This window comes from Oncorhynchus mykiss, chromosome 21 (assembly GCF_057628025.1).
Source record: "Oncorhynchus mykiss isolate SJ-2025 chromosome 21, ASM5762802v1, whole genome shotgun sequence".
Classification (NCBI taxonomy): domain Eukaryota; kingdom Metazoa; phylum Chordata; class Actinopteri; order Salmoniformes; family Salmonidae; genus Oncorhynchus; species Oncorhynchus mykiss.
In genome coordinates this window covers 3044703-3069228 of record NC_143042.1, presented here as the reverse complement: position 1 = coordinate 3069228, position 24526 = coordinate 3044703, and the positions used below count along the sequence as shown (strand labels likewise).

Below are 24526 nucleotides of genomic sequence, written 5' to 3'. Positions count from 1 at the left end.
AGGGACACAGCTTTCTGTTTAGTCTTGGGGGGTCGAGAGATACAGCTTTCTGTTTAGTCTAGGGGGGTCGAGGGACACAGCTTTCTGTTTAGTCTTGGGGGGTCGAGAGACACAGCTTTCTGTTTAGTCTAGGGGGGTTGAGGGACACAGCTTTCTGTTTAGTCTTGGGGGGTCGAGAGACACGGCTTTCTGTTTTGGGTCTGTAGGTATATTAGTTTGGAATCTGACTGGGTCTCAGGTTTACTGACCGTAGCCCTGACAGGTTAGAAGTTAGACTGGGTTGTGAATGGAGCGAGGCAATAGGCAGATGGGTGGATTGGATGACAGCGGGAGTGTGTGTTTGTGTGTGTCAGTGGTGTGTGTGACAGTGCCAAAGGTTACTGCATAAACCCTTCATTAGTTACATTGACTCGAAAGGCTGCGGACATATGAATACCAGCCAAGGCATCATTCACTCAGAGCATGTCCGATGGCCTGGCACGTCGTTGAAATATCACCATTATCCCCACAATGGCCACCCAGGGGAAGGTCAATGGGGTTTACAATGGGAAGGAAGGAAACTGGCAGGAAATACACCCTAGGTGTTTCGCTACATTACTCCCTCCTCTTGACTAAGAAAGCACTATATATAGGTATATAGGTATATTTGGTTCTTCACTGTTTCACAGTGTGGATTGGGACAGACGGTTCTGCTATTCTGGACTGGAGGAAGCAGGAAAGGCTGGGATGGTGGGACATGCACACACACCCTGTCCCAGGAAGCAGAGCAGATGACAAGGTCAACTGCCTCTTCTGTTTCTGAAGGGCTTTCTCTGAACGACCCCACGGTGGCTTCTGGCCACAAGCCCAGCCTACATCTGAATGGATAATATCTCCTCTATTGTCTGAAAGAAAGAGCCTCTATTCCTGGGAGTATTTTTTAATCTTCAGGCATTTTGTGACCCTGTCATTGTCTATATTGTGAGAGGAAAAGTGGCTTTGGGGCTTTTTTGTTGGTGTCTTGGTCCGAAAAGTGACTCTTTGGTTCGGCCATTTTGATATGTTGGTCAAACTAGGATTTGTTTTCTTACCTGCCTTACTTTAACGTTTCCACCAGGAGTTATACATGTTGATCCAGATAAATATCTTCCACTCAAAGCATGGTATTCTCTGAGCTAAGTTAAAGTGGCTTTTAGTTTGCTGTGCCAAGACCCTGGAAACCTGGAGAGTCTGTTCGCCTCTCTCTGAAAGGTATGCCAGAATTGCTCTTTGCTCTCTCTCTCACTGTCTCTGTATCTCTCTCCTTTTCTCTCTTTCCCTCCCTCCCTCCCTCCCTCCCTCCCTCCCTCCCTCCCTCCCTCCCTCCCTCCCTCCCAAATCCTAAATCATAGTTATTCCTCATGTGTACCTGGTAATTTGGCATGTGACAAACTGTTTTGCTCCATTCTCCATAGACAGTGGCAGGGCGTCCTGAGGGAGGGTCCTTTGTCCCAGGCACAAAGAATGAAACACATTTGTCATTCAGCTCTTTAATGAAGCCATCAACCCCTCATGATGAGCAATGGTGAAGACCTGGTCCAAACAAAGCATGGAAACTTCTCTCGCTTGTTTATGGACGTTCAAAATGTTGATCTCCGACCAGTAAACAACGTTCTGTCCTATATGGAATTGCGTTGAGGTTCTGGAACATGTGCGTGATACATGTGTATCATTTAGCAGATGCTCGTATCCAGAGCAACTGAGATTAAGTGAATTGCTCAAGCACACATCAACTGATTTTTCTCCTAGTTGATTGGGGATTCAAACCAGCGACCTTTCGGTAACTGGCCCAATGTGCTTAACCCCTAGGCTGCCTGTTGGGAGTTCACTGCTGATGTGAACTGTTCTGGGATCATTTGAGATGAGAGGTGACTCCTCAGTGACACTCATTCAGGCTGGGAGTAGGGGAGCTCAGTTTGGGGTTGTATGTGGTGACATCCATAGGAATAGATGAGGACTCTCACCATCTCAGCCTCTGCAGAAAACGTCATGGGAATATTTCATGTGCTGATTAAAGATAGAAGATAAAATATAGATAAAGGTCAAATATACAAAGATGTGACGCAGATAGGAGATGGCTACAGTAGGAGATGGCTACAGTTTGTATCACTGTTTACGTGACACTAGCCACTTTAAAAATAAAAATAAATGGATTTAATAAATGTATCACTAGTCACTTTACACAATGCGACTTTATATAATGTTTACATACCCTACATTACTCATCACATATGTATATATGTATATACTGTACTCTACACCATCTACTGCATCTTGCCTATGCCGTTCGGCCATCGCTCATGGCCGATGTACATATTCTTATTAATTCCTTTGCACTTGTGTGTAAAAGGTAGTTGTGTGAAATTGTTAGATTACCTGTTGGTTATTACTGCATGGTCGGAACTAGAAACACAAGCATTTCGCTACACTCACATAAACATCAATACAATTTGATTTGAAGACACTTCCAAAACACTCAGCTTGCTTCCTGCAATAATTCTGAGGTCATCTATTTATTTAGCTGGAAGCAATAATTAAACCATATTTGATTATTTCACATAATGGTTATTGTTCTGTGGACTTGAGGTTTAAAGCTGGAACACTAATAAATCAGACAAACGGTGGAACAGATTGAACCACAGATGTTTTCTCTACAGAGAGCCTCTGACATAACCCTGGATCTGTTCTCTTCTCTGGTGAGGAGAAACCACTTGATGATAGCAGAGGTTTGGAGAGGGAGAGGGAGAGGGAGAGGGAGAAGGGGGGGAGAGAGTTAGAGAGAGGCAGAGCGAGAGAGAGAGAGAGAGAGAGAGAGAGAGAGAGAGAGAGAGAGAGAGAGAAGGGGGGGAGAGAGTTAGAGAGAGGCAGAGCGTTTGTGTCTGTAAGTTGTTGCCCACTTGAGAATGAGAACGTGTACGGCTGTGCAGTGATTGGAACGTCGGTCAGTGTGTGGAAATGTTGTGGACAGTCATCTGGTCAGAGGGGTGTTAGAGAGAAGGAAGGTGAGGGGATGGGAGGGAAGAGGGGTGAGGGGTGAGGGGAAAGGAGGAGGGGGTGAGGGGAACGGTCAGCGGAGAGGGTTGAGGGGAACGGTGGGGAGCTTGGCTGTGGCTGTTGATTCTTGAAGTGTATTTGAAGTGCAGTGGGAGGGCTGGAGAGAGGGGGAGGAGGATGAGGGAGGGGGAGGAAGGAGGGGGATAAGTAGGAGGGAGATGAGGAGGAGGGGGGGTGGAGGGGGAGGGATGAGGGGGAGGGGCTGGCCTGAGTGCCAGAGCAGGGTGAGTGCAGCTCACACACACACTCACTCAGACACTGGAGACAGAGACATCACCTCCATGTGTATATGTGCTTTGTGATTCAAACCTTTGCATTTTGGAACTAGACTAATTGATTATCCTTGGTCTAACACTGAGACAGCTTGGATAGACCAACGTTGGAGGAAATTGGAGGACCCTGTGGATAGATTAGACTCTGTGGGAGTAGTGTTGTGGGCATGCAGCCGGACCTCTAGCGCTGTGGCGGAGGCTGGGAGAGTCGTCTTGTGACTGAGGGATTTGGGAAGAGAGGAGAGGACCAATGCTTTTCATAGAGGTAAGAGTTTTGCCTTGGGCTCCTTCAGATGCAACAGAGAGCAATTCATACTTTTTGGAAACTGATTTAAAACCATTACAATGTAGAGGGAGTGGAAGCTCTGTGAATGTAGAGTTATAATTATTGGGTAGATTCAGGTTTGTTATGGGTGGAGCTAACTGCTGTGAACGGATGAACGATATGTTGACAGACAGAATGGTTAGGCTTAGTTCAGAAGTATGTGGAACGTGATGCGTGTGAGTGGTTGTTTGACGTCAACAGAGGGGAGGTGAGACAGATGGGGCTCTATATCAGTGTGTGTCTCTCTCTCCTCCCAGATGAGGCTCTATATCAGTGTGTGTCTCTCTCTCTCCTCCCAGATTAGGCTCTATATCAGTGTGTGTCTCTCTCCTCCTCCCAGATTAGGCTCTATATCAGTGTGTGTCTCTCTCTCTCCTCCCAGGTGGGGCTCTATATCAGTGTGTGTCTCTCTCCTCCTCCCAGATTAGGCTCTATATCAGTGTGTGTCTCTCTCTCCTCCCAGATGAGGCTCTATATCAGTGTGTCTCTCTCTCCTCCTCCCAGATGAGGCTCTATATCAGTGTGTGTCTCTCTCTCCTCCTCCCAGATGGGGCTCTATATCGGTGTGTGTCTCTCTCTCTCCTCCTCCCAGATGAGGTTCTATATCGGTGTGTGTCTCTCTCTCCTCCTCCCAGATTAGGCTCTATATCAGTGTGTGTCTCTCTCTCTCCTCCTCCCAGATGAGGCTCTATATCGGTGTGTGTCTCTCTCTCTCCTCCTCCCAGATTAGGCTCTATATCAGTGTGTGTCTCTCTCTCCTCCTCCCAGATGAGGCTCTATATCGGTATGTGTCTCTCTCTCCTCCCAGATTAGGCTCTATATCGGTGTGTGTCTCTCTCTCCTCCCAGATTAGGCTCTATATCGGTGTGTGTCTCTCTCTCCTCCTCCCAGATGAGGCTCTATATCGGTGTGTGTCTCTCTCTCCTCCCAGATTAGGCTCTATATCGGTGTGTGTCACTCGCTACTCCTCCCAGATGAGGCTCTATATCGGTGTGTGTCTCTCCCTCTCCTCCTCCCAGAGTAGGCTCTATATCAGTGTGTCTCTCTCTCTTCCCAGATGAGGCTCTATATCGGTGTGTGTCTCTCTCTCTCCTCCTCCCAGATTAGGCTCTATATCGGTGTGTGTCTCTCTCTCTCCTCCTTCCAGATGAGGCTCTATATCGGTGTGTGTCTCTCTCTCTCCTCCTCCCAGATGAGGTTCTATATCGGTGTGTGTCTCTCTCTCTCCTCCTCCCAGATTAGGCTCTATATCGGTGTGTGTCTCTCTCTCTCCTCCTCCCAGATGAGGCTCTATATCGGTGTGTGTCTCTCTCTCTCCTCCTCCCAGATGAGGCTCTATATCGGTGTGTGTCTCCCTCTCTCCTCCTCCCAGATGAGGCTCTATATCGGTGTGTGTCTCTCTCTGTCCTCCTCCCAGATGAGGCTCTATATCGGTGTGTGTCTCCCTCTCTCCTCCTCCCAGATGAGGCTCTATATCGGTGTGTGTCTCTCTCTCCTCCTCCCAGATTAGGCTCTATATCGGTGTGTGTCTCTCTCTCTCCTCCCTGCCCGCTCCCACTGTCAGTGTTGTCAGCTGGCAGTATATGTATCAACAGCGAGGCAGGATGTGTGTGTGCAGGTGGTCTCAGTCAAACCGTGTTAGTCCCCCTGTGCCCCCCTATCCCTGGCCCTAACACCTATCTGGCCCTGACAGCTATCTGGCCCTGACACCCATCTGGCCCTAACACCTATCTGGCCCTGACACCCTATCTGGCCCTGACACCTATCTGGCCCTGACACCTATCTGGCCCTGGAATAACAGTCTTCATCAGTTCATCAGGACAGGCTGTGAGGGACGACCTCTGCCTTTAGAGTCCCCTCTCCAACCCTAATGATCTAGCTACATACTACATAGGGTTAGGGTTAGATATACTCCTCTCTATAGGGTTATGGTAAGAGAAACTCCTACATATGTCTGATTATATTAAGATCCTACATCTGTAGGAGTCAGTGACTCTTGTCTGCTTGACTGTCTTCACTATCTGCTCTGATTGTTGTTTCTATTGTATTCTGCCTATATGTAGGGATTCATCATATTCTTCAGTGTAAATCACTAGAGCTGTATATGTATATTTGGTAGTAATAACAACAACATGATTGTGTTTCTATTGTATTCTGCCTATATGTAGGGATTCATCATATTCTTCAGTGTAAATCACTAGAGCTGTATATGCTATTTGGTAGTAATAACAACAACATGATTGTGTTTCTATTGTATTCTGCCTATATGTAGGGATTCATCATATTCTTCAGTGTAAATCACTAGAGCTGTATATGCTATTTGGTAGTAATAACAACAACATCTCCGTACACTGTATTTGATATTCCAGGAAATTGCCATATGAAATCTGTTATAGGCATTCATTTTTAAACAAATGTAATAATTTGCATTAGATAAATAAAATATTATTTGCCTAGTCATTACGTAACATAATATTGAACTCAAAACACCAAAGAATAAGCAAAACAAAACAATAAACTTAAAATGGAGATGACTGTGTAATGAATCTTACACTCATATTTTCTGTTCTCGTAAGTACCAATACTTTATATTTGGAGAACAATTTCATAGTCCTTGTACCTCCTGCCATCTGTTAATTAGGTTACTTGTGCAACCAATGCAAGTAAGCAGCTGTGGGTCTAGTGTCGTCCGTCTTCTGACGGAGTGTTCCGTTCAGCGATTCAGACGGTGTTGTTGTAGATGTTTCTCTCCTCTTACGGTTTCTGACCGAGTGTCCCGTTCAACGATTCAGACGGTGTTGTTGTAGATGTTTCTCCTCTTACGATTTCTGACTGAGTGTTCCGTTCAACGATTCAGGCGGTGTTGTTGTAGATGTTTCTCTCCTCTTACGGTTTCTGACTGAGTGTTCCGTTCAACGATACAGACGGTGTTGTTGTAGATGTTTCTCTCCTCTTACGGTTTCTGACTGAGTGTCCCGTTCAACGATTCAGACGGTGTTGTTGTAGATGTTTCTCTCCTCTTACGGTTTCTGACAGAGTGTTCCGTTCAACGATTCAGACGGTGTTGTTGTAGATGTTTCCCCTCTTACGGTTTCTGACAGAGTGTTCCGTTCAACGATTCAGACGGTCTTGTTGTAGATGTTTCTCTCCTCTTACGGTTTCTGACAGTGTTCCGTTCAACGATTCAGACGGTGTTGTTGTAGATGTTTCTCCCCTCTTACGGTTTCTGACTGTGTTCCGTTCAACGATTCAGGCGGTGTTGTTGTAGATGTTTCTCCCCTCTTACGGTTTCTGACAGAGTGTTCCGTTCAACGATTCAGACGGTGTTGTTGTAGATGTTTCTCCCCTCTTACGGTTTCTGACAGAGTGTTCCGTTCAACGATTCAGACGGTGTTGTTGTAGATGTTTTCCCCTCTTACGGTTTCTGACAGAGTGTTCCGTTCAACGATTCAGACGGTGTTGTTGTAGATGTTTCTCCTCTTACGGTTTCTGACTGAGTGTTCCGTTCAACGATTCAGACGGTGTTGTTGTAGATGTTTCTCCTCTTACGGTTTCTGACTGAGTGTTCCGTTCAACGATTCAGGCGGTGTTGTTGTAGATGTTTTCCCCTCTTACGGTTTCTGACAGAGTGTTCCGTTCAACGATTCAGACGGTGTTGTTGTAGATGTTTCTCCTCTTACGGTTTCTGACTGAGTGTTCCGTTCAACGATTCAGACGGTGTTGTTGTAGATGTTTCTCCTCTTACGGTTTCTGACTGAATGTTCCGTTCAACGTTTCAGTCGGTGTTGTTGTAGATGTTTCTCCTCTTACGGTTTCTGACACTTTTCTTCCCGCCAAGCATCAGGTCATCTCAGGTCATCTTAGCCCGTCTGAGTCTGTATACATTTAAACTGCCATGTATTTGATCAGTTAATTATTTTCCTGTAAAGGCTTCAGATGTTTCCCAAATGGCACCCTATTCATATAGGGCTCTGGTCAAAAGTAGTGCACTATGTAGGGTGCCACTTGAGATGCTACCCTTCATATGTTTATTTAATTTAACTAAGTCAGTTAAGAACAAATTATTATTTACAATGACGGCTGACCTCCAGCCAAACCCTAATCCAGACAATGCTGGGCCAAATTGTGCACCGCCCTATGGGACTCCCAATCACAGCCGGTTGTGATACAGGCTGGAATCGAACCAGGGTCTGTAGTGACACCTCTAGCACTGAGATGCAGTGCCTCAGACCGCTGCACCACTCAGAGGCCTTTAGTATGTGTCAGTATAGGAACAACAGGGCCTCCACCTGGAGGGTGTTTACATAGTGCCGATGTTGGGACTTTTTAAATGCCTTTTTTTTTTAAAACGAATGTTTCTCTTTCCCTCCGGTCGGCTCTCTCTGGGTTTAAAGGAGCAGAGCAGGGTAGTAAGTTAGACGTTTTGTTTTTGTTTACGTTAAAGACACATTGTGTTATTGCCAGCGGGTGACAAGGTGTAATGTGAATACCTGTGTATGTTGGCTCAGGAATCTGCTGGGGATTTTCTCTGACTTTCCTTACTTGACTTTCTAAAAGCAGAGGTTGGAGTAAAGAGGATGGGGGTTAGCAATACATTCACAGGATAATTTCTTAGATTCTTTCACAGGGAACTCTTCTCTCGGTGTGGTCAGAACTGGGCTACACAAAATGTGTTATTTTTATCCCTTGTAATTAAATGTTTTGAGGACAACATATTTCACGTCTAGACACTGCGCTAGCAGGCTATTCCCAGAAATCCATCACAGTTTTCTCTTGAGGACATGACCTAGACAATTATTGTAATGACACGCCTTTAGCAAATGGCTCTCTATCTCTCCGTCCATCTCGTGACTCGGTTGCTTGGCCGTTGGATAATGTCTCAAGGGCACTTAGGGAAAGTGTTTTACCTCACGCAAGGAAAGGCATTGAGCACCTACTGTAGCAAGAAAGTATATCTAAAATTGGGCTACTTTTTAGTGGATTGAGCAGGATATTGGCTCTGATTGTGCGGGAAAGAGTCAATAGAATCTGGCAACCATAGAAATCCATATAAAACATACAGTTATTTAATTAAAGGATATATCGGGGTGGCAGGTAGTCTAGTGGTTAGAGTGTTGGGCCAGTAACCAAAAGGTTGCTGGATCAAATCCCTGAGGTGACAAGGTCAAATCTGTTGTTCTTGCCCCTCAACAAGGCAGTTAACCCACTGTTCCCTGGTAGGCTATCATTGTCAATAAGAATTTGCTCTAAACTGACTTGCCTAGTTAAATTAAAAATATATATATATGTGCTGTCAACACTGAGTACTACTCATACCACAGAGACCTCGGGTTCTGTTAGATTAGAAGAACTAATGAGTGATGTCGTCATCTGGTCCTACTTGGTAAAAAGCTGGCAGAGCCACTACGTTGTGTTGTGTGTGTGAAATGAGCTCAGTCCCAGTTTTACAGCCTGAGCCTTTTATGACCCTTTTTGTATTTGTTGGTTAGGAGCTGCAGGGCTTGTTGTAACTGTATTCAAATTCAAACAAACTTTCCCCATTCATTTCTCCACAGTGATGTTGACTGGCTGAGTCACAATTACCATCTCTGTTTGAATGGGCATTAGACTGTGATTAACTCATGTGAAGGCATTCAAATTATATCTCAGAATACATTAGCTGACATTAGTTTACATATATTTTCCACAGCTAGCAGGTTACTGACATGTTTTTGTTGAACTTTTTTATTTAAATGATTAGACAGAAAGGTATTAGACCTACATACTCAGACTCTCGGGACGTTTGGTCTCTCTTGTGACAGTCCTTGTGACATACCTAATCTTTCAGAAGAAGGTCCCTCCTTGTGACTCAAGAGTGAACTTCCATTAAGTTTAGAGGGCGTCTGTGAAATTCAAACTTTCTCCCCAAACAAGGGTGCTCTTCTCAGGCTATTCTGGTCTTCATTTGCACGTCAAAGGAGCTCAAACAAAACACAAGTGGGGTTTTTAACACCTCCAAGACTTAAACCAGGTTATCTGACAGCGACAGAGTTGTACATCCCAAATGGCACACTATTCCCTATTTAGTGCACTACTTTAGACCAGGGCACATAGAGCTCCCTTAGAGCTCTGGTCAAAAGTAGTGCACTATATAGGGAATAGGGTGCCATTTGCGACGCGGGTAGAGAGAGGGCTCTGAAGTAGGTGAACACAGTGATAAGAGAGAAGAGAGACTGAAGTGATAAACATCTCTTGATGTAACCCGACACCTCCTCCTTATCAGGTCCTTTAAAAGGCTTTGAAAGGAACCTAAAATGGCTGAGATTCTGTGAAATAGTGATGTGTGTGCCTTAGACAATCACAGACACAAAGCTGTGTTATATGAGGAGATATCATGTCCTCCTACGTGTGTACTGTGGTGTCGTCATGGACACCAGCCCCCTGTGCCCAATACAACCTCAACCTATGAACCAGCAGTGTTTCACTGTGATTGTGACCAGTACAACAGGTCTCTGAATGTACCGCTCTGTGTCAGTCCCACAAGCGTCCTGTCCTTGTCCCTGTCCTGTCCTTGTAAGCCACACACTAGGTATTAAATACATGTTTTACACACGCACAGCTTTGGATGTGACCGGTACAAAAGGTCTCTGACTCAATGTACAGTTCAGTGTCATGTGATGTGATGTAAGGGGATTTAATCATGATTATAAGACCAGATCCATTTAACAGTCAGTCTGTACTCCACTAACCTGTCTAATATACTGCACAGTCTTAACTCTACAGTGAGGGCTGTGAGCATCCATCCAGCTCACTGTTAGACCCAGGCCCTCCAGCAGCGATGCTGAGTTGGAGGTATCTGTTACAGTGGTACTTCATGTAGGGATTCAACTCTAGGATTATATTGGCACACTGTACATGATATAGGCACACTACAACCTGTCATCTACTGTAACTACAACCTGCCATTCAGATACTGTTGTTTCTTTAGCTAGGCAAGTCAGTTAAGAACAGATTCTTATTTACAATGACGGCCTACCGGGGAACAGTGGGTTAACTGCCTTGTTCAGGGGCAGAATGACAGATTTTTACCTTGCCAGCTCGGTCCAGGAACCTTTCAGTTACTGGCCCAATGCTCTAACCACTAGGATCTAGGCTACCTGCCGCTCTGTTTCTATACGAGAGCAGACCAGTGTTTTCAGGAAAGCAGAAACAGACAACAACGTTTGATATAGAGATGTCCCTCCCGATAAATAAAGTCTGAAGAACCACTGACTGAATGAGGAATTATTCTAAACGTTGAATTTGGGGGCATTTGATAACACTTCGTCTCCTTTTCTGTCTCCCTCGGGCAGCGCCCGCGTGTGATGAACCTGGAGCGGCTGGTGGGTGTCCGGGGCCTGGATATGGAGCAGCGGACGGGGGGTTTCCGGGGCCTGGATACGGAGCAGCGGACGAGGGGTGTCCGGGGCCTGGATACGGAGCAGCGGACAAGGGGTGTCCGGGGCCTGGATATGGAGCAGCGGACGGTGGGTGTCCGGGGCCTGGATACGGAGCAGCGGACGAGGGGTGTCCGGGGCCTGGATACGGAGCAGCGGACGAGGGGTGTCCGGGGCCTGGATACGGAGCAGCGGACGGGGGGTGTCCGGGGCCTGGATACGGAGCAGCGGACGGGGGGTGTCCGGGGCCTGGATATGGAGCAGCAGACGGGGGGGAAGCTGGGGAAACTGACCCTGGGCTTCCAGAGGAGCTCTACGTCAGACGATGACTCAGGTTGTGCCCTTGAGGAATACGCCTGGGTACCGCCTGGACTCAGACCTGAACAGGTGAGCAGCACGGCATCATCATCATATCCTCATTTGTCTGTTGAATAGTCAACCACAAGCTTCTCCAGTAACTACGGTCGCTAACAACGACCACCTTAGTGGCATCACATAAAGTCAGTAAATTAATGCATGTGTATATGTGTTTGGTGCCTCTGCTAAGTCAAGATGACGTTCAACAGCATCATCACCTTCAGTCAAATTAGATGGAGATATATGACTGTAACTATAACATGATGGAGATACATGACTGTAACTATAACATGATGGAGATACATGACTGTAACTATAACATGATGAAGATACATGACTGTAACTATAACATGATGGAGATATATGACTGTAACTATAACATGATGGAGATACATGACTGTAACTATAACATGATGGAGATACATGACTGTAACTATAACATGATGGAGATACATGACTGTAACTATAACATGATGGAGATACATGACTGTAACTATAACATGATAGAGATACATGACTGTAACTATAACATGATGGAGATACATAATGATGGACAATAGACAATACTGTGTTGTCATCCATTGGATTGAGTTGGATGAGTCCAGAGTTTCGGCTCGAGGTGGAAACAGAACATCTGGTAGGGCTGGTGTGACACTGGGACGGGCATCTCTCTCTCACTCTCACTCTCACTCTCACTCTCACTCACACACACACACACACACACACACACACACACACACACACACACACACACACACACACACACACACACACACACACACACACACGTCACAGGGACTTAAAGCCAAGTGACAGGGTGTTGCCATCTTCCTGAGGTGAGGCTGAGATGCAGCGTTGAGTGTAGAACACAAGGGGCCAGTTCACCATGCCTCTGGACCTGGAACAGTTCATGACTCTCCTCCTGGGGAGAGGTAGCGGGGAGCTGTTGGTGACAGATCACATCACAGTGACCATTGGTAGTAAGCCATATCTGAATGTCACAAAACACAGCTGGCAAACTGAATGTCCATCCACATAGATAGGCTAATACTAGACCCCGACCTGCCAGGAGGAATCAATCCACTCCTAATGTTAACTGTTGGAGATCAGGAGGAATCAATCCACTCCTAATGTTAACTGTTGGAGACCAGGAGGAATCAATCCACTCCTAATGTTAACTGTTGGAGATCAGGAGGAATCAGTCCACTCCTAATGTTAACTGTTGGAGATCAGGAGGAATCAGTCCACTCCTAATGTTAACTGTTGGAGATCAGGAGGAATCAGTCCACTCCTAATGTTAACTGTTGGAGATCAGGAGGAATCAGTCCACTCCTAATGTTAACTGTTGGAGATCAGGAGGAATCAGTCCACTCCTAATGTTAACTGTTGGAGATCAGGAGGAATCAGTCCACTCCTAATGTTAACTGTTGGAGATCAGGAGGAATCAGTCCACTCCTAATGTTAACTGTTGGAGATCAGGAGGAATCAATCCACTCCTAATGTTAACTGTTGGAGACCAGGAGGAATCAATCCACTCCTAATGTTAACTGTTGGAGATCAGGAGGAATCAGTCCACTCCTAATGTTAACTGTTGGAGATCAGGAGGAATCAGTCCACTCCTAATGTTAACTGTTGGAGATCAGGAGGAATCAGTCCACTCCTAATGTTAACTGTTGGAGATCAGGAGGAATCAGTCCACTCCTAATGTTAACAGTTGGAGATCAGGAGGAATGCTGACATAAAAAGGGCTTTATAGATCCATTTGATTTGATTTGTAAATCCCCTTGGTGGTGAGATGTAGAGTCACACTATTTGTCAGTGTCACAAACTGTGGACATTACAGCACACAGAGAATAGCAGCAATAGGACTATTCTCCAACTCTACTGATGTCTCCTGACAGATTCTACATCTCTCTGCCCCCGATATTCTAACAACCCCTCACAGGCATAGAATTCCTGTGACACACACACAGAACCCCCCCCCCCCCCCTCCACACACACACACACACACACACACACACACACACTGCCTTCCACTGAGATCTGACTGAACACAGAAGTGTGGCCATCCGAGACAAATCCTCAAACAAACTGCAGCCAGACTTCAGGCTTTAATGTTTAATGTCTGGAGTCTATAAATACAGACATACTGACATGCCATTCGCCCCTCCTGCAGAGTGCCTGTGATCTCCTGGAAATGTTCGTCTGGAGGAGCGGGGACAAAGTAGGATGGAGTCAACACTGATCTATACGATTTAAGACAAATAATAAATCATGGTAACGCAGGTCGTCATGTCAATGTTTTTCAGTGTTTTCCAACAATGACAGTTATGTTTCAGAGTGAGTCAGTCTAGGGTCTAGAGCTAGGCTATACATCCCATGGTTTAGAGTTCTGTTTCAGAGTGAGTCAGTCTAGGGCTAGACTATACATCCCATGGTTTAGAGTTCTGTTTCAGAGTGAGTCAGTCTAGGGCTAGACTATACATCCCATGGTTTAGAGTTCTGTTTCAGAGTGAGTCAGTCTAGGGCTAGGCTATACATCCCATGGTTTAGAGTTCTGTTTCAGAGTGAGTCAGTCTAGGGCTAGGTTATACATCCCATGGTTTAGAGTTCTGTTTCAGAGTGAGTCAGTCTAGGGCTAGACTATACATCCCATGGTTTAGAGTTCTGTTTCAGAGTGAGTCAGTCTAGGGCTAGACTATACATCCCATGGTTTAGAGTTCTGTTTCAGAGTGAGTCAGTCTAGGGCTAGACTATACATCCCATGGTTTAGAGTTCTGTTTCAGAGTGAGTCAGTCTAGGGCTAGACTATACATCCCATGGTTTAGAGTTCTGTTTCAGAGTGAGTCAGTCTAGGGCGAGGCTATACATCCCATGGTTTAGAGTTCTGTTTCAGAGTGAGTCAGTCTAGGGCTAGACTATACATCCCATGGTTTAGAGTTCTGTTTCAGAGTGAGTCAGTCTAGGGCTAGGCTATACATCCCATGGTTTAGAGTTCTGTTTCAGAGTGAGTCAGTCTAGGGCTAGACTATACATCCCATGGTTTAGAGTTCTGTTTCAGAGTGAGTCAGTCTAGGGTCTAGGGCTAGACTATACATCCCATGGTTTAGAGTTCTGTTTCAGAGTGAGTCAGTCTAGGGCTAGGCTATACATCCCATGGTTTAGAGTTCTGTTTCAGAGTGAGTCAGTCTAGGGCTAGACTATACATCCCATGGTTTAGAGTTATGTTTCAGAGTGAGTCAGTCTAGGGCTAGACTATACATCCCATGGTTTAGAGTTCTGTTTCAGAGTGAGTCAGTCTAGGGCTAGACTATACATCCCATGGTTTAGAGTTCTGTTTCAGAGTGAGTCAGTCTAGGGTCTAGGGCTAGACTATACATCCCATGGTTTAGAGTTCTGTTTCAGAGTGAGTCAGTCTAGGGCTAGACTATACATCCCATGGTTTAGAGTTCTGTTTCAGAGTGAGTCAGTCTAGGGCGAGGCTATACATCCCATGGTTTAGAGTTCTGTTTCAGAGTGAGTCAGTCTAGGGCTAGGTTATACATCCCATGGTTTAGAGTTCTGTTTCAGAGTGAGTCAGTCTAGGGCTAGGCTATACATCCCATGGTTTAGAGTTATGTTTCAGAGTGAGTCAGTCTAGGGTCTAGGGCTAGGCTATACATCCCATGGTTTAGAGTTCTGTTTCAGAGTGAGTCAGTCTAGGGCTAGACTATACATCCCATGGTTTAGAGTTCTGTTTCAGAGTGAGTCAGTCTAGGGCTAGACTATACATCCCATGGTTTAGAGTTCTGTTTCAGAGTGAGTCAGTCTAGGGCTAGGTTATACATCCCATGGTTTAGAGTTCTGTTTCAGAGTGAGTCAGTCTAGGGCTAGACTATACATCCCATGGTTTAGAGTTCTGTTTCAGAGTGAGTCAGTCTAGGGCTAGGCTATACATCCCATGGTTTAGAGTTCTGTTTCAGAGTGAGTCAGTCTAGGGCTAGACTATACATCCCATGGTTTAGAGTTCTGTTTCAGAGTGAGTCAGTCTAGGGCTAGGTTATACATCCCATGGTTTAGAGTTCTGTTTCAGAGTGAGTCAGTCTAGGGCTAGACTATACATCCCATGGTTTAGAGTTCTGTTTCAGAGTGAGTCAGTCTAGGGCTAGACTATACATCCCATGGTTTAGAGTTCTGTTTCAGAGTGAGTCAGTCTAGGGCTAGACTATACATCCCATGGTTTAGAGTTCTGTTTCAGAGTGAGTCAGTCTAGGGCTAGACTATACATCCCATGGTTTAGAGTTCTGTTTCAGAGTGAGTCAGTCTAGGGCTAGGCTATACATCCCATGGTTTAGAGTTCTGTTTCAGAGTGAGTCAGTCTAGGGCTAGACTATACATCCCATGGTTTAGAGTTCTGTTTCAGAGTGAGTCAGTCTAGGGCTAGGTTATACATCCCATGGTTTAGAGTTCTGTTTCAGAGTGAGTCAGTCTAGGGCTAGGCTATACATCCCATGGTTTAGAGTTCTGTTTCAGAGTGAGTCAGTCTAGGGCTAGGCTATACATCCCATGGTTTAGGGGTTCATAGTACTACCGTCCTATTACCTCTTGTTTTTGCTGGAATGTTGTTGAAATATATTTGTCTCAGTTGCTTCCCTCTATTTTCTCTGTTAAAACCAGTCGACTATTAAATCAAAACAAATCTAATTGTATTTGTCACATACACATGGTTAGCAGATGTTAATGCGATTGTAGCGAAATGCTTGTGCTTCTAGTTCCGACAATGCAGTAATAACCAACGAGTAATCTAACCAAACAATTCCATAACAACTACCTTATACACACAAGTGTAAAGGGATGAAGAATATGTACATAAAGATATATGAATGAGTGATGGTACAGAGCGGCATAGGCAAGATGCAGTAGATGGTATTGAGTACAGTGTATACAGTGCCTTGCGAAAGTATTCGGACCCCTTGAACTTTGCGACCTTTTGCCACATTTCAGGCTTCAAACATAAAGATATAAAACTGTATTTTTTTGTGAAGAATCAACAACAAGTGGGACACAATCATGAAGTGGAACGACATTTATTGGATATTTCAAACTTTTTTAACAAATCAAAAACTGAAAAATTGGGCGTGCAAAATTATTCAGCCCCCTTAAGTTAATACTTTGTAGCGCCACCTTTTGCTGCGATTACAGCTGTAAGTCGCTTGGGGTATGTCTCTATCAGTTTTGCACATCGAGAGACTGAAATTTTTTCCCATTCCTCCTTGCAAAACAGCTCGAGCTCAGTGACGTTGGATGGAGAGCATTTGTGAACAGCAGTTTTCAGTTCTTTCCACAGATTCTCGGTTGGATTCAGGTCTGGACTTTGACTTGGCCATTCTAACACCTGGATATGTTTATTTTTAAACCATTCCATTGTAGATTTTGCTTTATGTTTTGGATTTGTCTTGTTGGAAGACAAATCTCCGTCCCAGTCTCAGGTCTTTTGCAGACTCCATCAGGTTTTCTTCCAGAATGGTCCTGTATTTGGCTCCATCCATCTTCCCATCAATTTTAACCATCTTCCCTGTCCCTGCTGAAGAAAAGCAGGCCCAAACCATGATGCTGCCACCACCATGTTTGACAGTGGGGATGGTGTGTTCAGCTGTGTTGCTTTTACGCCAAACATAACGTTTTGCATTGTTGCCAAAAAGTTCCATTTTGGTTTCATCTGACCAGAGCACCTTCTTCCACATGTTTTGTGTGTCTCCCAGGTGGCTTGTGGCAAACTTTAAACGACACTTTTTATGGATATCTTTAAGAAATGGCTTTCTTCTTGCCACTCTTCCATAAAGGCCAGATTTGTGCAATATACGACTGATTGTTGTCCTATGGACAGAGTCTCCCACCTCAGCTGTAGATCTCTGCAGTTCATCCAGAGTGATCATGGGCCTCTTGGCTGCATCTCTGATCAGTCTTCTCCTTGTATGAGCTGAAAGTTTAGAGGGACGGCCAGGTCTTGGTAGATTTGCAGTGGTCTGATACTCCTTCCATTTCAATATTATCACTTGCACAGTGCTCATTGGGATGTTTAAAGCTTGGGAAATCTTTTTGTATCCAAATCCGGCTTTAAACTTCTTCACAACAGTATCTTGGACCTGCCTGGTGTGTTCCTTGTTCTTCATGATGCTCTCTGCGCTTTTAACGGACCTCTGAGACTATCACAGTGCAGGTGCATGTATACGGAGACTTGATTACACACAGGTGGATTGTATTTATCATCATTAGTCATTTAGGTCAACATTGGATCATTCAGAGATCCTCACTGAACTTCTGGAGAGAGTTTGCTGCACTGAAACTAAAGGGGCTGAATAATTTTGCACGCCCAATTTTTCAGTTTTTGATTTGTTAAAAAAGTTTGAAATATCCAATAAATGTCGTTCCACTTCATGATTGTGTCCCACTTGTTGTTGATTCTTCACAAAAAAATACAGTTTTATATCTTTATGTTTGAAGCCTGAAATGTGGCAAAAGGTCGCAAAGTTCAAGGGGGCCGAATACTTTCGCAAGGCACTGTACATATGAGATGAGTAACATAGGGTATGTAAACAAAGTGGCATAGTTTAAAGTGGCTAGTGATACATGTATTACATACAGATGGCAAGATGCAGTAGATGGTATAGAGTACAGTATATACATATGAGATGAGTAATGTAGGGTATGTAAACATTATATTAAGTGGCATTGTTTAAAGTGGCTAGTGATATATTTTGACATCAATTTCCATTATTAAAGTGGCTGGAGTTGAGTCAGTATGTTGGCAGCAGCCACTCAATGTTAGTAGTGGCTGTTTAACAGTCTGATGGCCTTGAGATAGAAGCTGTTTTTCAGTCTCTTGGACCCTGCTTTGATGCACCTGTACTGACCTCGCCTTCTGGATGATAGTGGGGTGAACAGGCAGTGGCTCAGGTGGTTGTTGTCCTTGATGATCTTTATGGCCTTCCTGTGACATCGGATGGTGTAGGTGTCCTAGAGGGCAGGTAGTTTGCCCCCGGTGATGCATTGTGCAGACCTCACTACCCTCTGGAGAGCCTTACGGTTGTGGGCGGAGCAGTTGCCGTACCAGGCGGTGATACAGCCCGACAGGATGCTCTCGACTATGCATCTGTAAAAGTTTGTGAGTGCTTTTGGTGACAAGACAAATTTCTTCGGCCTCCTGAGGTTGAAGAGGCGCTGCTGAGCCTTCTTCACAACGCTGTCTGTGTGGGTGGACCAATTCAGTTTGCTCGTGATGTGTACGCCGAGGAACTTAAAATTTACTACCCTCTCCACTACTGTCCTGACGATGTGGATAGGGGGGTGCTCCCTCTGCTGTTTATTGAAGTCCACGATCATCTCCTTTGTTTTGTTGACGTTGAGTGTGAGTTTATTTTCCTGACACCACACTCCGAGGGCCCTCACCTCCTCCCAGATGTTGTTACCTACCCTCACCACCTGGGGGCTGCCCGTCAGGAAATCCAGGACCCAGTTGCACAGGGCGGGGTCGAGACCCAGGGTCTCGAGCTTGATGACGAGTTTGGAGGGTACTATGGTGTTAAATGCTGAGCTGTAGTCGATGAACAGCATTCTCACGTAGGCATTCCTCTTGTCCAGATGGGTTAGGGCAGTGTGCAGTGTGGTTGCGATTGCGTCGTCTGTGGACCTATTGGGGCGGTAAGCAAATTGGAGTGGGTCTAGGGTGTCAGGTAGGGTGGAGGTGATATGGTCCTTGACTAGTCTCTCAAAGAACTTCATGATGACGGAAGTGAGTGCTACGGGCGGTAGTCGTTTAGCTTTCTTGGGAACAGGAACAATGGTGGACCTCTTGAAGCATGTCTTGAAGCAGACTGGGATAAGGATTGATTGAATGTGTCCGTAAACACACCAGCCAGCTGGTCTGCGCATGCTCTGAGGACGCAGCTGGGGATGCCGTCTGGGCCTGCAGCCCTGCGAGGGTTAACACGTTTAAATGTTTTACTCACTTCGGCTGCAGTGAAGGAGAGTCCGCAGGTTTTGGTAGCGGGCCGTGTCAGTGGCACTGTATTGTCCTCAAGGCGAGCAAAGAAGTTATTTAGTCTGTCTGGAAGCAAGACATCCTGGTCCGTGACGGGGCTGGTTTTCTTTTTGTAATCCATGATTGACTGTAGAACCTGCCACTTGTGTCTGAGCCGTTGAATTGCAACTCTACTTTGTCTCTATACTAACGCTTAGCTTGTTTGATTGCCTTGCGGAGGGAATAGCTACACTGTTCGGTCATGTTTCCGGTCACCTTGCCCTGGTTAAAAGCAGTGGTTTGCGCTTTCAGTTCGCTCACCGAATCAGCGTATTCGTCAATGTTGTTGTTGGACGCAATGCGAAACATATATCCCAATCCACGTGATCGAAGCAGTCTTGAAGCGTGGAATCAGATTGGTCGGACCAGCGTTGAACAGACCTGAGCGCGGGAGCTTCCTGTTTTAGTTTCTGTCTATAGGCTGGAAGCAACAAAATAGAGTCGTGGTCAGCTTTTCTGGAAGGAGGGCGGGGGAGGGCCTTATATGCGTCGCGGAAGTTAGAATAACAATGATCCAGGGTTTTACCAGCCCTGGTTGCACAATCGATATGCTGATAGAATTTAGGGAGTCTTGTTCTCAGATTAGCCTTGTTAAAATCCCCAGCTACAATGAATTCAGCCTCAGGATATGTGGTTTCCAGTTTACATAGAGTCAAATAAAGTTTGTTCAGGGCCATCGATGTGTCTGCTTGGGGGGGAATATATATGGCTGTCATTATAATCGAAGAGAATTCTCTTGGTAGATAATGCTGTTGACATTTGATTGTGAGGAATTCTAAGTCAGGTGAACAGAAGGACTTGAGTTCCTGTATGTTGTTATGATCACATCACATCTCGTTAATCATAAGGAATACCCATCCGCCCCTCTTCTTACCAGAAAGATGCTTGTTTCTGTCGGCGCGATGTGTGAAGAAACCAGCTGGCTGCACCGACTCCGATAGCGTCACTCGAGTGAGCCATGTTTCCGTGAAGCAAAGAACGTTACAGTCTCTGATGTCTCTCTGGAGTGCTACCCTTGCTCGGATTTCATCAACCTTGTTGTCAAGAGACTGGACATTGGCGAGTAGTATGCTAGGGAGTGGTGCGCAATGTGCCCGTCTCCGGAGCCTGACCAGAAGACTGCTTCGTTTGCCCCTTTTACGGTGACGTTGTTTTGGTTCGCCGGATGGGATCCGATCCATTGTCCTGGGTGGTGGGCAAAACACAGGATCCGCTTCGGGAAAGTCGTATTCCTGGTCATAATGATGTTGAGTTGACGTTGCTCTTATCCTACCGACTGTATGTAATGAAACCTGAGATTACCTGGGGTACCAATGTAAGAAATAACACGTAAAAAAACAAAATACTGCATAGTTTCCTAGGAACCTAGGCGGCCATCTCTGTCGGCACCGGAAGTCTATTAAGTCCCAATGTGGCATCAACTATACACTCTTACAAAAAAAGGTTCCAAAACAGTTCTACAGCTGCCCCCATGGGAGAACCCCTTTTGGTTCCAGGTAGGTTCAATCCTTAGAATAAACTTTTTCGGTTCCAGGTTGAACCATTTTGAGTTCCATGTAGAAGAGGGTTCTACATGGAACTCAAAAGGGTTCTTCAAGGGATCATCCTACGGGGACAGCCGAAGGTGCTGTGTAGAACCTAAAAGGGTTCTAAGAGTGTACAAGCTATTATAAAAACATGTTCACATCCTGTTTCAGTTAGTGCAGTAACATGCAACCTCAGCAGATCGTTACTGTGGCCTGTTAGCCTGTGGGGCTAGAGTGGTTGAGAGTGTTTTATGCCTCCTTCCTAGTGATACTGACTGTGTGGCTGTAGCATCATTAACACTGGCTGCTTTCTTTACAGTTCAGCTCCGACTGCAAACAGTGCTGGCCTCTGACTCCAGGCTATGTGGCACTTTCCCAAAGCTCTCTCTCTCTCTTTCCCAAAAGCTATTGTCTCTCTCTCTCTCTCTCTCGCTCTTCCTTCTATCTCTCCCCCACCCTCTCATTAACCATGAGCACACATGGAAGTAATGAAGGTCTGAAATCAACAGGAGGCCTCCCAAGCCAAATACCTTGTTTTTGTAACCTTACTCCCCCCCTCACCCAGTCCCCCTTGTTTCCCAGCCCTTCACTCTCTACACCTCTAGAATGTGTGGAGGTAAAACAGGGTCTTCATATTCATAGATAGTCATGAACTCATGGTGGAGAGATGGAGACATTCATCAAGAGAAGGTAGCTGGTTGGTGGGATAACTATTGTAAAAATGGTCAATCAGTCAACGGAAGCACCAGTCTTGTATGAACTGTGACCTGAGTGATTTTCCACTGACTGACTGTGACTGACTGACTGACCCTGGCCTTTGTTGGCATACCATGGTGGATCTGGCCCGAACAAAGCTCTTTAAGCAGCTGTGATTGTGCTCTTGTCCTGGAGCCCAGTGGGGTATTTATGTTGCAGGGCAGTACAGATCCTGGAGGTATGCCTGGTCTTTTAGGGTGAGCATCACCCTCCAACTGAACTACTGAACCATTAAGACCAACCTGGAACATGTGTGATTGAAGGTGGATTTGCAGTATGACAGAACTAAGACTGTTCTAACCATCCCCCCCATCCCTCCGTCCCCCCATCCCCAGGTACAGCAGTATTTCTCCTGTCTTCCGGAGGACAAGGTCCCCTACGTCAACAGTCCTGGAGAGAAACACAGGATCAGACAGCTGCTCTACCAGCTGCCACCTCATGACAATGAGGTAAGAACTGAACCCAGGACAGAGAGTTAATCTACTGAGTCTGTATTCACATAGTCTCGGTTAACCCAGAACTAAAGTCTCAGGTAATGGGTCAGCTGCTTGATTAGGTTCTGGGTCCATAAGTGTTAAGAGAAGGAATTAAGAGATGCTAGAACGAGGAACGGAACCAGAACGAGGAGCTCCACCCTCTCTCGGTGCAAGTTACGGGTTGAATGTCCCCTCCCCTTCCAAATTCGAAGGATGCTAACACCTGCAAAATCGTGATTAGTCCGAATAACCTGCAAAACACCTACTGCTCCTCGTTATCCCACAGATCACATTCCAATTCCAACAGATTCTACAGTACCAGTTCAATTCACATACATCTGTCCATGAGAGATTAGTATTCACAAACCTGATCCTAGACACTCTTTGTGAATATAGGCCCTGGTCCCAGATCTGAATGTGCTTCACCCAGACAGTGATAGTCAGCGGAGATGGCTTTAACCACACAGATTTGGGATCGGGCCAGGTTAATGGTGACTAAAGAATGTCACCTCGTCACAGTGGAGGTATTCTAGTAAAGACAAACCACTCACATCGCCTACTACGATCGCCATAGTAACATATGGTGCATAACTGCATTTAAACACAACCGGATCCTTGTAATGTCTTTCTAGATTGTAAACCAGCAATCCTTGGACCCACATTGTAAACCACGCCTTTAGTCAGCACAGTTTACACTGGGAGATGTGCAGAGGGGCTATATGTGAGGCTATCACAGAGGGCATCTTTGACTGCTCTGCTCCAGTCCTGTAGGTGGGCAGGCGTTTGTTCCTTGGAACAATAAAGCGTCTGACTGAGTGACTTTATGATGTTTGCTGCCAGGCTCAGAGCAGAGCGGCATACTGCAGCAGGGGAGAAGGGGAGATTCCAGGCATAGCTGTGGTTTACAAGGCCTCCGTAAAGTAGGGCACACACACACACACACACACCAGAGAATGTTTAGAGAGTGGCGCTCCGAGGGCTCTCGTTGTGTACCAGCGTTGTTTGCTGTTGTTAGGGAACCACAAGGCCCATTGTTGGTTGTTAGTCTTCCGCTCGTTTTTATTGATCTGTGTGGTAATTGTCTGCCCTAAACATCAGGCTTGATGTGTGCACGTTCATGCCAACCTTGGGGTGAGCCTCCAGGGGAAGAACATGTGTTCTTCCATAACATGACCATAAAATACTTCTGTGGTGGAAGCAGTGAGGGTTTAGGTTTTATCTGTTGGGTAAAATCTGAGTTGGTGTTATTTCTCTCTCTCTCTTTCTCTATCCCTCTCTCTCCCTCTCCCCCTCCCTCCCTCCCTCCCTCCCAGGTACGGTACTGCCACTCTCTCAGTGAGGAGGAGAAGAGGGAGCTCCACATGTTCAGTGTCCAGAGAAAGAGAGAGGCTCTGGGGAGAGGAACCCCCAGGATGCTCCCCCGAGCCCTGCAACACACCCTCTGTGAACATGTATGTTCACATACACACACACACGTTCGTACACATGCACACCCACCCACACTGTGAGTACAAACTCTATCGATATCTTATAAAACATTTCAATACAAGTCTGGGAGGCGAGTAAGAAAATCTCTCCCAAATGACGTTAAAGCCAGTAAATATGTCTCTCCCTTCCTCATTACATGTCAATCCTATAAAGAGCTGCTTCTCCCTCCTGAAGCTCTTCCTTTAGGCAGAGCAGCAATCCTATAAAGAGCTGCTTCTCCCTCCTGAAGCTCTTCCTGTAGGCAGAGCAGCAATCCTATATAGAGCTGCTTCTTCCTCCTGAAGCTCTTCCTGCTAGGCAGAGCAGGAAACGACAACAAGCTAACAACACAGGGCAGTACATTAGTTGTTTATTTCAAGACTTACCGACCCCCTTTGGCCTCGCTCTGTTCTATTCTAAATGTATGCGTCCTAAATGGCATCCTATTCACTACATAGTGCACTTCTTTTGACCAGGGCCCAGAGAGAAGTAGGCCACGATGTAGGGAATAGGGTGCCATTTGGGACCCTAAAGCTCAAGTGATAATGTGAGGATTTAATCAAGGGCAGAGTCTGTCTCATTAACAACTAACCCACTCAGAAGGAGCAGAGAGGAGGAAGTGTGGACATTAGGAGCTCATGCTCAACCCGAGCGTGGAAGTTATTCCAGGAAAAAGAATGGGCCCAATTTCCTGCAGTCAAAAAGAAATGTTAACAAGGTTAACAAGGTTAACTGTACCACTGGTCAGCAGGCACCCGTTAACCCAGTGCTCTACAGACTGTACAATAAACTCTCTCTTTC

At 45.7% G+C, this 24526-nt stretch overlaps 1 protein-coding gene across 3 annotated transcripts in view; it reads left to right on the top strand.

Moving 5' to 3' along the window:
- Positions 1 to 24526, top strand: part of LOC149972943 (prickle-like protein 1) — a 61993-nt gene that overhangs the window by 29649 nt on the left and 7818 nt on the right. For 2 of the 3 annotated variants that reach the window (XM_090213460.1, XM_090213461.1), the window contains exons 2-4: positions 11001 to 11471; positions 22118 to 22231; positions 23572 to 23709. In XM_090213460.1, the coding sequence (XP_090069586.1) occupies positions 11013 to 11471; positions 22118 to 22231; positions 23572 to 23709 (711 nt within the window). In that variant the 5' untranslated portion in view covers positions 11001 to 11012. Of the gene's footprint in view, positions 1 to 3288; positions 3610 to 11000; positions 11472 to 22117; positions 22232 to 23571; positions 23710 to 24526 lie in introns of those variants that run through there. The other variant, XM_090213459.1, reaches the window with a different exon arrangement.